This window comes from Staurois parvus, unplaced genomic scaffold, assembly GCF_062004578.1.
Source record: "Staurois parvus isolate SC_StPar_1 unplaced genomic scaffold, SC_StPar_1.0 ptg000155l, whole genome shotgun sequence".
Classification (NCBI taxonomy): Eukaryota; Metazoa; Chordata; class Amphibia; order Anura; family Ranidae; genus Staurois; species Staurois parvus.
Window position 1 is genome coordinate 670,805 of NW_028317951.1, and position 14,996 is coordinate 685,800.

The 14,996-nt window shown below is 40.9% G+C and overlaps 1 protein-coding gene across 2 annotated transcripts in view; it reads left to right on the forward strand.

Moving 5' to 3' along the window:
• Positions 1-14,996, forward strand: part of KCNAB1 (potassium voltage-gated channel subfamily A regulatory beta subunit 1) — a 420,463-nt gene that overhangs the window by 387,482 nt on the left and 17,985 nt on the right. For both annotated transcript variants that reach the window (XM_089675388.1, XM_089675389.1), the window contains exons 9-13: positions 985-1,070; positions 5,081-5,201; positions 7,831-7,925; positions 10,370-10,490; positions 12,051-12,139. In XM_089675388.1, the coding sequence (XP_089531514.1) occupies positions 985-1,070; positions 5,081-5,201; positions 7,831-7,925; positions 10,370-10,490; positions 12,051-12,139 (512 nt within the window). The remainder of the gene's footprint in view (positions 1-984; positions 1,071-5,080; positions 5,202-7,830; positions 7,926-10,369; positions 10,491-12,050; positions 12,140-14,996) is intronic.

Consider the following 14,996-nt stretch of genomic DNA (forward strand, 5'->3'; position numbering starts at 1 on the left):
CAGAAAGCTCTATATGTGGGAAAAAAGGACGTAAATTTAATTTATGTACAGTGTTGCATGACCGTGCAATTGTCAGTTAAAATAACGCAGAACCGTATCGCAAAAAATGGCCTGGTCAGGAAAGGGGTTAAATCCTCTGGAGGGCAAGTGGTTAATCACATTAGATGGAAACAAATGTGTGCTGAAATAAAAATAAATATGCCGCCATTATACTGTCTATCATCAGGCAAAATACAATCAGGGAATAACTGTGTTTGTTACAATACTGCCCCCTTGAGTTCTATATGTCAACTACTGTTGTTCTGTGCTGCAAATTAATATTTCATTCATTAGGCAGCCCTGTGGGTGCAAGTCAGCAAATAAATAGGGCCCAGAAAACAATAGATTTTTCAAAAGGAACTAATAAATATAGGCAGACTGCAGAGGCCAATATATTGTTCTGCCGATTACTGAGAGTCTAGCTCTACAATATAGCTTGAAATGCTTTTATTTTTAAATACTGCCGGCATCAAAGATTTTCTCTTCACTATTGTTTTTTTTTTATTAAAATAATGCCTTGCTTGTTTATGGATATATAAAATAAACTTAATGTGTAATCTGATTTTTGGGAAAAAAATAATACATTTTATTTGGTGTAGCATGCATGAGGAAAAGATGTAAGAAAATGTGCAATAGCTATTGCAGCTGTAGGATATACTGTATACCTTACAATTGAGTTTTTGAGTACATTGCCTGGCTTGTTTCCCATAATATTCTGTTAATGTTCTGACTGCTAAACTCTGATTTCGCTACAACTGACAACATGCAGACTTGCCTTTTGCTTTCCTTACAAGGTCTATGCAGCAGGAGAACTTTGACAAGCTGGGGATAACCATCTATCTGTAGGTTAGCTGATGGCTTGGCCTACACTGTCATATTGTAATAATCTCTTAAAATTTGTGGTGTTAAAAAAAATTTATTTCATGTTTGTGTTTTTTTTTCTAGAAATTGTCAGGGCAATGTCCTATGTAATTAATCAAGGGATGGCAATGTATTGGGGGACATCACGCTGGAGTGCGATGGAAATTATGGTAAAGTGCCTAGATTTTACTTAATATAAAGTAAATATTTTTTCTAGTCTGGCAAATGATTATACTATATTTTATTTGAGGAAATACATAGATTATATTACGAGGAACTCAAGGTAAAAAGTTAATTAAAGTTACAATGTTTAAATTAAAGTTACAATGTTTAAATGCCTACACAGTATATAAAACTGTTTTACTTGCCAATAGACCAGTAAATTTGTTTAGCCAGTCTTCTGATTTACACCCTTTTTTAACACTGCATAGCCAAGCCAGATAGATTTATTTATGGGTTCACAAAACCAGCTTCCTTACTCATCTCTCTATATCCTGGTTTATTTTTTGGACAATCAATTGCCATAATCACCAGTGCAAATGGCAGCAGCAGGAATCTGCTGATTCTTGCTGCTGTTTTGCCACCTATGCACTACTAGCTGCACTTACTGAGCCAGAATACACTATATTGGCAAAAGTGTTGGGACACCCCTCTAAATCATTGGATTCAGATTTTCAGATCACTATCATGGCCATAGGTGTTTAAAATCAAGCACCTAGGCATGCAGACTGCTTCTACAAACATTTGTGAAAGAATGGGTCGCTTGCCCACCCTGATCCATAATGACCAAGGGGGATTTATTCCAACTAGGGAAGCAAGGGACAATACCACCAGAGCCCTTAACCTGATTCACTTGGCCCAATCTACAGACATTCTCACCTTACTGCTGTCAGCAGATGCGGAGAAGGCCTTAGATTGGGTCAGTGGGCTCTTTCTTAGACGCACTTTGAGACACATCAGTCTGGGAGAACATATGTGCAAATGGGTGGATGCAATCTATTCTCACCCAACTGTGATAGTAAGAGCTAATGAAGCCTTGTCCTCCACATTCTTACTGACCAATTGCACTAGGCAGGGGTTCCCCCTGTCACCCCTGATTTTTGTTTTGATTCTGGAGCCTCACTTATGTTGAATCAGGGCCAAACCGAACATCAGGAGCCTACAGGCCGGGGACATACTGCACAGGGTAGCGGCTTATGCCAACAACCTTGTCTTCTTTATTACAGGTCCAGACATAACTATCCTCAACCTCCCCCAAGAGCTGCAAACTTTTGCAGCGTTATCAAACTACAAAATAAATGTACACAAATTGGACACTTAACCTGACTCCGGAAGATCTAAATCGACTCTGCACTAATTTCCCTTTCTCCTGGGCCTAGGAAAGATAAAATATTTGGGCATATACCTTACCCCTTCCCCGTCTGAGATATTCAAGGAGAATTTTCTTCTGTGGTTAGCGTCCACTAGGACCAATCCAAACCAGTGGCACCAACAAACATTTACTTGGTTTGGTCACAACAATATACTGAAAATGACAGTTTTGCCTAGACTCCTCTACCTGCTACAAACCCTCTCAGTTGCACTCCCTAGGTCTTCTCTTTGAGTGACCAAAGCAAAATTCTTGACTTTCCTATGGATGCTCCCATGGCAAACAATGCCTCTTCCTTCAGAAGTCAAACTGCATCCTACCATAGGGATAACAATGGCGACTCTGGCCAAAGTGAGCTGCTTAAGCTCCACTGCGCAGTCTTTATCCCTCATGTCCCCGATCATAGGGGCTCAGGAATTCCCCCCCAGGCATGGAGGATGCAAGATTTTGGACCTTTCTATCAAGCAATCAATTCCACGCCCATAACTTCTTGATGGGAAGCAGATGGCGTTTCATTTCTGAGATCCGAGAGATGCTTACCCCCTCCCCCCTCTCTGGACCTGTGGAGGGCTATACAAATATGTAAACTGAGCAAGGTGAATCTGGGTAGGATTTCTCAGTTTGAGCAATTTTGCTCACAAACCTCCTCCTTAAGTCACACGCTCACAATGTCCTATGCTTTGATTTCCAAACCTCTGGAGGACTATGTTCCCCCTTTTCTCCAGAAATGGGAAAAGGACCTAGATAAAACTCTGACTCCTGTTCAGAAAGTTCAGGCTCTCTACTTTGCACACCGGTCTTCCTTGTCCAGGTGATTCCAAGAGGCAGGCTACAAACTGTTGACCAGATGGTATAGGACCCTGTCGATCCTTCATAAGATCTTTCCATTGGTCTTGCTGTTGTGTTGGTGCTGCCAACAAGAAGCTAGTACACTGTTGCACATTTTTTGGTCATGCCCTGCTTTACAGTCCTTATGAAAAGATATTAAATGAATGATCCACAAACGAACCAATTTTTCTCTAGACATGTGTCCTGAAGTTTTCCTCCTGAAGCTCACCCCCTTATCCAGACGTAGGCACAGGAAGTCCCTCCTGATCCTCTTACTCAACGCAGCCAGAGTATGTATTCCACTGAAATGGAAACAAACTGCCCCTCTGATGATTGGCCAATGGATAGCTGTAGTGAAAGAGATTACTGAAATGAAGCGCTTGGCAGCGGCCATAAAACGAAAAGAGGAACTGTTCATTGGCACGACTTCCAATGCACACAAGACTATGCTCTGATTCTGTTTTTACAGGTTACATAAGTTCAGACCCAGCAAGAGCTAGCTAGGCTACAGAATAGACTTCAGTCCATACAACTCCTACAACCCTTTTCCCCCTACCCTCCCTTCCCTCCCCCTCTCCCCCCATCCTTTTTTTTTCTTTTCTCCCTCTCTCTCTTTCCCCTGTGTCTATCCTCTTTTCGCTTTGAAAATTCGCTCTAGAGGCCCAAACCTGCATGGTCGGGACTTGGGGAAAACCATCAGTAGGACAACTGAACAATGTCTAATACCGGGCATTTGACTTTTGATCACACTTATATTTTTGTGTAACTACCCGCTGCTTCGAATGAGCTATAATGAGACACCGTTTTGTTTGACATGGTTGTTACTGATGTTTGCATCTTGTTGTTATAAAGTTAGTTCTTGTCCCACCATGTTAGGTGGAATGTTCACCAAGATGCTGTAACATGTACTGTGCAAGATAGTGAAATAAAAATTTCAAATTAAAAAAAAAAAAAAGAATGGGTCGCTCTCAGGAGCTCAGCAAATTCAAGCGTGGTATCGTGATAGGTTGCCACCTCTGCAATAAGTCCATCCGTGAAATTCCCTTGCTACTAAATATTTCACTTTCAACTGTTAGTGGTATTATTACAAAGCGGAAGCAACTGGGAACAACAGCAACTCAGCCAAGAAGTGGTAGGCCAAGACATTTTGGACAATTTCATGCTCCCAACTTTTCGGGAACAGTTTTGGGATGGCCCCTTCCTATTCCAACATGACCAGTGCACAAAGCAAGGTCCATAAAGACATGGATGAGCGAGTTTGGGGTGGAGGAACTTGACTGGCCTGTCCTCAACCCGATAGAACACCTTTGGGATGAATTAGAGTGGAGACTGTGAGCCAGGCCTTCTCGTCCGACATCAGTGTCTGACCTCACAAATGCACTTCTGGAAGAATGGTCAAACATTCCCATAGACACACTCCTAAACCTTGTGGACAGCCTTCCCAGGAGAGTTGAAGCTGTTATAGCTGCAAAGGGTGGGCCAACTCAATATTGAACCCTACGGACTAAGACGGGGATGCCATTAAAGTTCATGTGCGTGTAAAGGCAGGTGTCCCAACACTTTTGGCAATATAGTGTACTTTATTGACAGGTTGGCGGTAGCTTCAGCTATCCATTGCTGTTTGTACAGACTGCAATTACCTGTGATGATCTCTGGCCATGGATAGCTGCAGCCACGGATAGTTGCAGCCACTGCCAACCTGTCATTAAGGTGTAAAGGCTTTGTGGCCACAGCTAGCTGCTCACAGGTGGCAAAAACAGCAACAGAAATCAGCACATTGCTGCTGCTGTTGTTAACACCAAGCCAAATCACCCATTCGAACGTAGTCTAAGTATCATAGTAATCTTCCTGGCTGTTCAATGGGGCAGAGATAATGTACTGCAGTAAAATAGTGAATGTAAATGTATTTCAAATCTGTATTTAGATAGATAAATATTTAGTACTTGCTGTATATACAGTAATGATCTTATTGCTTGCTTCTAGGAAGCATATTCTGTAGCCAGACAATTCAACCTTATACCACCAGTTTGTGAACAAGCAGAATATCATCTCTTTCAAAGAGAGAAGGTGGAAGTCCAACTGCCTGAATTGTATCACAAAATAGGTAAGTCTACAATTGTATCAAAACCCCAATGGAGTAGACGTGAAAAACTGCTCCAACCAGTTTTATACACATACTGTAAGTCTCTCAGAAATGCATAGTGACTTTTTGAAAACATGAAAAAATAGTAGTGTTGTTCCTGGTAACCAATATACCATTACAAAGTAGCATATGACAAAAATTCAGCTTGGTCAGTTATAGTTGTAGTGGCTGCTTACAGTTTTCACAGCAATAACAGAGGCAATGGAGCAAGAATGCAGCAGGGATCAGAATCTGGTGAGCTCTTCCAATAAAGTCTACCTACCAATGTCTGATCTCAACAAAAGACATGCTCCCTGCTTTACGGTAGTTGAAACCCCTGTGTAAAGATTAAATTGTACACACAGCAGGATTTTGTGTCATTGTCTCAGAATCATGCAATTACAGTGTAGGGATGGCTTTAATAATAATGGTTGAATTACTGATGTCACGTATTGTTGGAGATCGGGGACCCTCTGTACCGTTCACATGCTGGATCAGACTACACCTAAGCAGGTACAGGGAAACACAAGAGATGAGGACCTGGGAAAGCACAGTATACTGGACTCAAAGGCAGAGAGGAGTACTAGTAAAAAAAAACACTTGCAGCACAGGGGTGCTGGGCTCACATGGAGACATGAGGTCAGGAGTATCTTACAGCAGTGGGTTGCTGTGCTTACATGAACACAAGTGTAATCGTATGTATGAGGAACACGAAAGTGCACAGGGGTCCCAGAAAATGCAGGTACACAGGATGCACTTAGGGTGCCCAAGGAGTCTAGGACAGGGAGGATACCCACTGGTACTGATGGGGGAGAAACCACCATACAGCAAAGTTGAAGGCCTTTTTGAAGAGCCAAGCCACACAGTCTAAGGAACTGCCTTGCCTTCTCCGGAGCTCCTGAAAGTGGAGATGGTTTGCGTCACAAACCATTCGCAGACTGCGTTCCTCTGACTCACCCAAGCAGGAAGCTACTGGGAACTAAGGGCTGATAAGCACATAAGAGTCTTTTGCAGCACTGAGATGCTGGGATCAGAAGGGAGTACAGATCAAGCTGTCAAGAGTACACAGAGACACACAGGGATACTGGGGAAGGGTAGTATGCACAGAGACAGACAGGAATTGCTAAGAGCAGGTAGAAGTGCAAGGGGACACAGAGCAAGAAACAGATTAGGAATAAAGATGGAGACTGGAACGGACTGCAGACACAGGTACCGTGCTGGCATTAGATAACAGCACGTTTGCTCACTTTCTCCATCTTTCAGACAGTGATGACCTTCTGCACTTAAGTCTTCAATAACTGAAACAAAGAAAAAGCTATTTGTGAGAAACTTGCTATGGAACCTAGTGCTTGTCTCTGACATTGCAGTTTAGTGAGTGTGACCTAAACATGTCCCGCAATCCATGGCTTTAATTAGCATAATAAATACTTTTGCACAGTGCAAAAATATATGACTGCTATAATATATATCATCAAAAGATACAAGTATATTTTTCTTTCTTGGACTATTATTGGAGAAGCCCAATTTACATTTCAAGAAAGATGTGGTCGGCAATCTGATGACTAAACAGCATAGCAAATCCTTTATTATAGTTTTGTGGGGGTAAAAGCTCCAGTGCACATAAAGTGGCTGTACAGTATGTGTGAAGGATTTTCTATGCTGTTTAGTCACCAGATTGCTATTTGATTGCTATTTTTACATGGCTAGTAAAGGCCGGAAGTTGACTGCCAATGCAAACTTTTTCCTCTCCTAGGGAATTTAAGGGTTCCAGTACTTTTCTCTTTTTTTGGAATTCCTAATTTGCATTTGCACTATATGAAAAACAGTGCATGACTGCCCTGCAACTGATTGCCAGCGATTGCTACACATAGGGGACAATGGCGTGTAGCATGTAGTAGCAATTAATGCTAGTAGTACAATGCACAAAATGTTCAACTGTATGTGTAGCAATAACTATTGATTGCTTGGGGGCATAGACGGACAATGAACACTATTGCAAAAATATGAGCCCAAAGTCTGTGTATGTAGAAAAACCAGGTTACAGAAAGTACTTAAAAAAAACAAAACATGGCTATTATTCCTGCCCAGAAAAAACAAGATACTTTCTAAACGTGTATTCCCTAGATTTTTTCTTTCTCAAAGGCTATGCAAGTAAAATGAATTATCCTTAAAAAGGTGCTGTGTTACATTAGCAATTCTGTCACTAGAAACCAATTGTTAGAGACAGAATCTCCACACACTTTACATATGATGTCACTTTCTTGCAGGCTTGACCAGCAAGATATCACTCAATGATTTCTTCCTTGCTATAGATCTAGATTCTTCAGTATTCTTGCTAGTGAGAGAGCAATGCTCTTTGGATAAAGTGGGGTAGTACTTTAGAATCGCCAGTGTGATGTCATACACATTCAGTGTGGTGTCGTACACATTCAGTGTGGTGTCGTACACATTCAGTGTGGTGTCGTACACATTCAATAGTTGCATTAAGGTATATTCAGACCAGAGTAGTGCCAATATGCACAATTTTCATAATTCATTGTACACTTCAGTCTCCACTAAAATCCGAAGTTGATTATTTAACAGGGAAGTCTAAAGTGGTTCTGTTTTACAGGTGTTGGTGCAATGACATGGTCACCCCTTGCCTGTGGCATTATTTCTGGAAAATATGAGAATGGGGTTCCTGAAAGTACGCGGGCATCACTAAAGGTATGGTTGTGTATGTCAAGGCAAAATAAAAAAAAGACAAATATGCTATACTTCTCTGCAATACATACACATTCCCCCATGTTTTATCCCTTTAAAGACCCTGCAAATATAGAAAATTACCTGTTGATCTGCCAGAAATGCTAAGTGGTGTTAGCCTTGCCCAGTTGTTTTTTGATAAACTACTCAGACCCCTTCTCTATACTCAACATACAATAGACCAGGGGTGCTCAACCTTTTGAAGAGCAAGGGCCACTTAAGTGATTTGTTAACTAGTCATTGGCCATGATGAAATGAAATGGTTCTGAATTAAATTTTTTTTATTTTGAATAGTATAATAAACATTTTTCTCCTGCAGCAACTGAATGCCAGTGGGAGGGAGAGGAGAAGAAACTGGCTTTCAGTAGTGGCTGTAACTTTCCACCCCACTGCCCCTCCTGTCCAAGTGTAAAACAAAATTTGACAGCATCCATGAGGTCACATGGACCCCCTTGAGAATTGGGCTGGGTTACCATTGCAACCCCTGATGTTACAACAGTGGTTGGAGGGGGTGGTGGTAAAAACACATCAGAAAGTGCACCAAACCCACAAGATATAACAGAGGTTTCAGGCTCACTGCAGCTGACCCGCAAAAAAGCCGCAGGTGCACTGCACTGCACTATGGATCAGTGTGAAAGCCTTTTATTGGTGCTAATATGCAGATTGCAAAAGTCCAGCGTATGTGTTTTTTAATACAATGATCTTCTTTTCCTCTTCCAGCTTCTGCTGGCATCACTCTCTATCTGCTAGAAAGGTCCAAGGTAAAATGCACTTGGAATGATTCTACCTGGGACAGGAGCCGCCACTACAGAGGAAGCATCAGCTTATGCGGCTCCTGCTCCCTTTGAGGCCACCTGCCTCCTCCGCTGGCAGCACCAACTCAATGCACTCTGATGCTCTAAGATGGTGGGTTTCAGACCCCTAGCATGCTCTTCCCTGGTTTGTGGTCAAGGGCCACATTAGAGGGCTTGGAGGGCCACATGTAGCCTGCGGGCCATGGGTTGAGCACCCTTGCAGTAGACCCTAATTATTCTTAAGTCCAAGATAAGAAATGGAAAGGCTAACTATATGCCTTGGGATAACATAGGAAGTGTACAAAAGACAAAGGAAAGCCCTGAATTTCTGACATGTGATCAGGTAACAAATTCTTTAACGGTATATTTAACAGACCAAACGGAAGCAAATAAGAGAAGTTTGGTGTTAGGGTTTACACACAATTTAACAAAGTACTTCCTATGTCCAGTCAAGTATGTAAAACTTTGCTATAGAATTGGGTTACTTTGAATCCTTGGAAAATGTTTTCAAAGTTCTTCTAAATGAAGAAAAGCACCCATTAATCTGTGATCATAACATTAGTTCAATTACCATGCAGTACATAATAGCAGCTGTGGAAAATGGAGCAAATGTCTACAGACATTTTTATGTATCCTCATAAAGCAAAATGTTAATTTAACATTCTCGATGAATCTTCCTGTCCATATGTAATTTGTAAGCAGAGAATCAGCTGGGAACACATGAATTTTAGATGTCCGATGAAAACAAGTGTTCTCTGTAAGACAAATGACCTTACTATCATTGGGCACTCTCTAAGGTACATTTTGAAATGGTACAGCTGTTTAATATAAGACCTGCTGAAAAGTGTGCCTAATTAAAATGCTGGTTTTCTCACTATTAAAACTGTAGTCATTTTTGTTTATTTCATTTACCACTCTGAAAGCAGCATAATCACTAGGCTTGGCACATGGACCCCCTTTTGGAGTTTCAAAAAGAAGAGGCCGAAAAAAAAGCAGGCCCCTATCTCCAAACACTAGCCCAATATTGAAGGTTCACCAGGTTGTTTTGCAGCTATGGTGTTCCAAGAGGTATGGGAATCTTGGGGTAATGGGCATATCTGCAACTTACCTATTCCCAGTCAGGAAAAATTTACATAAACAAATAGCAGCATTCTCCACTTATTGGGCTTATAATGAAAAAGAACTAAATAAACTGGGTTATAAAACAGGACTGAGTGAAGCTGGGATTTTTTCAGTGCTCCAACTGGTTGATGACAACATTCAGGTAGAAACAATGGTAACAAGTCCTTGTTACAATACAGGCTGGCATTAGCACAGCTGGAAACCACAAACCCTCTTCCTGAGGAATGCAAGCATCTATACTTAGTGCAGTGCAGCTATTTTAATGCAATGGGCATATTTTTTTTTATTAAAAGTGAAAAAACATTTAAAATAACAGAAAACTGTGTTTAATAGATTGCCCAATGTTTGTACATACCAACTTTATGTAATCTGGCCATATCCAAATGTGCTCTGAACCTGGCAAAATGAGTTTACCCATTCCTATTAGTTATGTAATTTTTTTCTACATTCCTTCCATCATATTTTGATTTTTATTTCTGTTATATCTACCAGTGCTACCAATGGTTGAAGGACAAAATACTGAGTGAGGAGGGTCGGAAACAACAGTCCAAGCTGAAAGACTTGGTACCAATAGCAGAGCGTCTTGGGTGCACTTTGCCACAGCTTGCAGTAGGTAAGATGATATGTGGTCAAACATTAAATTAAAGTGGTTCTAAAGTCCAATAAGGTGCAAGGTGTTGTAAATCTTGATTGTGAACACCTTGTACAATACAACAGGTGCTCCACTGTGCTCAGACTGGTGCCCCACATGGACTAACACTCACCATCATCCCGTGACCACCTATCTCTAGGATGGTCATTTGCGCTTTTGGGACTATTCCAGTATGCAGTGTTGCTAATGGTAACCGGTTGCTCCTCCAAAAGTTCTGTATCAATACCAACTCCTCTCCTCCACAGGCAAAATAAGCAAGTAATCAGCATGTATAAAAAAAACAAAAATAGACATCCCATAGTGGAAAACTGCTTTTACTGTAGCCTCCCTAGCGGTCTGATTATGTCAATATTTCTGTGCTCAAAGCGGTACATTTTTTTGCATGGAAATATGTATTTTTTTTATTGTAGGCCTGTAATTTTTAGGAATAACTCACTGAAATCTGTCCGAACAAGAGTCTAGTAAACATCCTGGGTATGTTAAAATACGAAATCATAAATTATAATTTAATACATAATCATAAAAAATAATAATATAATATAAAAATAAATTGAATTAAATAATATAATCCAACCAAAAACACTGAAATTTGAAATATAGCGCCAAGTTCGCAGATCACTGAGCAAAGTCGCAGAATCGTTTTCAGTGTCTGATGACAAATTTCCCCACGAATCATTATCACTCAATTCTGCAAGTGGTTCTGATTTACTATCGCTGTTCTCTAGCTGGTCTAAAACTGCTTTTGACCTAAAGGGATGCTTTTGAACGCCATGGACATTTCTCAGTTTCCAGGCAGAAAGAACAGTAAAAATGCAGGCAGGGCACAGGACAAAGCAGTCAGGACAAAATGTATGTGAAACAGTTTTATACAGTGATGTTATACTATGTGATTTCAGTGAATTTAGTGAATGTCACTTTTACAACTTTCAAATTTCCCGCCGTTTACGTCCCCCGTACGTCCCGACATCACAGGGAACGGAACCCAGAAGCTGGCATCCTGACTGGAGGACATTGCTGGGGACACTGCAGGAGGGACATCATGGGAGCGAAGGACAAGGTAAGTGAAGAAGAGATTCCAGAGCAGCGCTGCAAGGTATTCCTGAGTGTAGCTCGGGGTTACGACCATAGCGATGGCCATTTTTTCACCTTACAAGCAACAAGGCTGAATACACCAGTTGCCAGGTTATGGGCACTTCTTTTGTGAGTGTATTGTACAAGGAGTTCACAATCAAGATTTACAGCACCTTGCACCTTATTTTCACTTACTGGGACTGAAAAATTACTGTTATTAATATTGCTTTTTGCTCATTGCTACAGAGTTTTTCATATATATTTATTTTGCACCATTTATGCGCAGTCCATATGGTATTCACTCCTTACAAAATGATGACACAAAACCAAAAACATATGTATTTAATACTTTCATATGTAATTTCCATCTGCTTATAAATATTACCATATAGATCTATTGTTATATTAATTCATGACTACAACTGAAAATGTGCTGTCTGTGCTTTGCAGCTTGGTGCCTGCGGAATGAAGGAGTCAGTTCTGTCCTGTTAGGTTCTTCCAATCCAGAACAACTCGTAGAAAATCTGGGAGCTATTCAGGTATGAGAAGTTTTGAATGTTCTGGCATGAGCTTAATTACTGAACTTATAAGGGATAATAAAGTATACAAAATTAAGCAATCTTTAGGGAATGTGAACATATCTGTTCAGCACTTAATGCACACAGAGCCTTACCTTGCACATAAGCACATTGGGCCATATTCAGTACACAAAAATGCCCACCTGAACGTTACCTATATTCCCTCCCGTTCTACACAGCAGAAGATACAGGCACCTCAGTGGTTGCAGCTCTACCTCTCATATTCTAAGCAAAGTCAAGAACTACCAAGCTTTGCTATCAATGTAAAGTGGGATACTGTCTTCATCCACTGTGCAGCCCCACCAACCCAAAAAGCCAACCAAGCTGGGGCATGGCTATACTCTGGGCTACACTTCCAAAATTTGTAAATAATCAGCTATTATATTAATGACTTAGTCAGGTTCTAATGTATTTATTATAGGTACTGTACACTTTATATTATAGGATCAGTAGACCCAAAAATTATATTTCAGTAGTAGAAAGAGTTTAATGGCCTGAGTCAGCCACTGGCTTCTTTCATTTTGTGGTGGCTTTATTGCAAGAATTATCTTCCCTGCCAAAGTTCTGACTCCACCCACATTGGAGTTAATCCTGCTACAAAAAAATGTGTCCTTTATTGCGTCAGCAGGTGTATAAACCAAAGTATACAACCATAAAGCGCGCACTGATAGTCTCAGACAGAAGAAACCATTAAACCCTTTTAAGGGAATTCTTTCTATTGCCTTTAATTAAACAATTTGCCCTAGGAAATATGGGTAACTGGGTTATCATTATTATTATATAGGATTTATATAGCGCCAACAGTTTGCTCAGTGCTTTACAATATAACGGGAGACAATACAGCAACAATACAGTTCAATACAAGAGTGACAGGAGGGCCCTGCTCCTTGGAGCTTACAATCTAGGAGGGAGGGGCTAGTGGTACAAAAGGTAGTAACTATGGGGGATGGACTGGTTGGAAGAGTAGAAGGTTCCATTATTAGCTGAAGGCAAGATAGGCTTCCCTGAAGAGATCGGTTTTCAAAGATCGCTTAAAGTAAGCAGAGTAGTCTGATAAATTGGGGTAGAGAGTTCCAGAGGATGGGGGAAGCTCTGGAGAAGTCCTGGAGACAAGCATGGGAGGAGGAGATAAGGGAGCTAGAGAGCAGGAGGTTGCGCGAGGAGCGGAGAGTATGGTTTGGGTGATATTTAGAGACAAGATCAGTGATGTAATTTGGGGCAGAGTCATAAATGGCTTTATACGTTCTTGTTAATGTTTTGAATTTTATCCATTGGGCAAAGGGAAGCCAGTGGAGGGATTGGCAGAGAGGGGTGGCTGATACAGAATGGTTAGTAAGGTGGATGAGTCTGGCAGCAGCATTCATGATAGACTGAAGAGAGGATAGCCTGCGATTAGGCAGGCCAATGAGGAGGGAGTTACAATAGTCAAGGCACCTACCCCTATTTTCAATTTGATTCAGTCTGCTAATGGTACTAACGGTGTTATAATATATTGCTAACTGGTTTTCTTAATGATCACCTTATCAGGGTGACCATTCAATCAGAGGTGAATATAGGCATCTTGACAGGGGATCAATGGGAGGAGGCATTCCATCGGTGACCATAAGCTTCTTGAATGTTCTCAGAAATTGCCACAACTATATATATTCTTGAGAGCACATTACACCCCGCTTGTGTAAGCTGGGTAAGCTTGTGGACCCAATCTGTAATACATGTAGAAGGGTGAATGGGGATCTTATCCATTTCCTTTGGCGCTGCCCTAAGTTGCACCAGCAGTGGACAGGTATTTTGTCCACTCTTAATGGTGTTTTTCAGACCAATATGCCACTTGACACAAAATGCTGCTTGTTAGGTGTGCTCGATGAGGCGATTCTGGTGGAGATGGCAAGAGTACTCGAGCCCTATTCCAGGCTTGTAAACTATCTTTTTGGTTTTTAAACTGAGTTTTATTGAGCATATACAACAAATACAATACAGCGTTTGTCACAGACTATAGACCGAAAGTAAACAAGCCAACAAAATTTCCTTTACCTTTCTCAGGAGGATTCTGACTACAAACAGTATGAACTTAAACATCTCCCACAATGCTTGAGAAACAACACTGTATATGACATTACATATTATCTATAATATAATGAGCCTGAAAAGAAAAGAAAAAAGGAAAGAAAACAGAAACCCAACCTACACCTACAACCATTGGTCCAAAAGGCAAATCTCCCAGGTTCAAATAAAAGTGGGGTAACAGAAAAGTACAGAATTATGTTTCCAGTATAGAAGAAATTTGAGCCACTACCCAATAAGTAGCATAAAAAGGAAAAATTGAGTCCTCTGCATATAGCACCACACCAATATCTAAGTAGTTCTTAGGAAAAGGAAAGTTAATTACGTATCTGGCTCCACACAAGTATCAAATAGCTCTGTCCATGGGCCCCATGTTTGGTAAACTTTTTGAGGATATCCCCTGGCCTCATAGGTCAGCTTGTAGAGTGGCAGTACTCGGTTAATCAAATTTTTCCATATATTAACAGAAATTACTTCAGAGTGAACCCATTGTAGTACCACCGTTATCCTGGCATAAAACTAATTTTAATGTTGTGGAAATCCTGAGATCCACCTTCCCTTAAGACCTGAGTGACTCATATTGGGGATGCTCTCCTTCGAGACCATTACATATATTAACACAAAGGCTGCCTGGGCAAATTTGAGAACCTGGGCACTATGGCGGGACACACCCAATCTAAGGGAACTTATTTAGATAAAATTACTGCAATGTCCAGATATGCAACTACATCAATGTGGTATGAGTTCTACTCTTTGC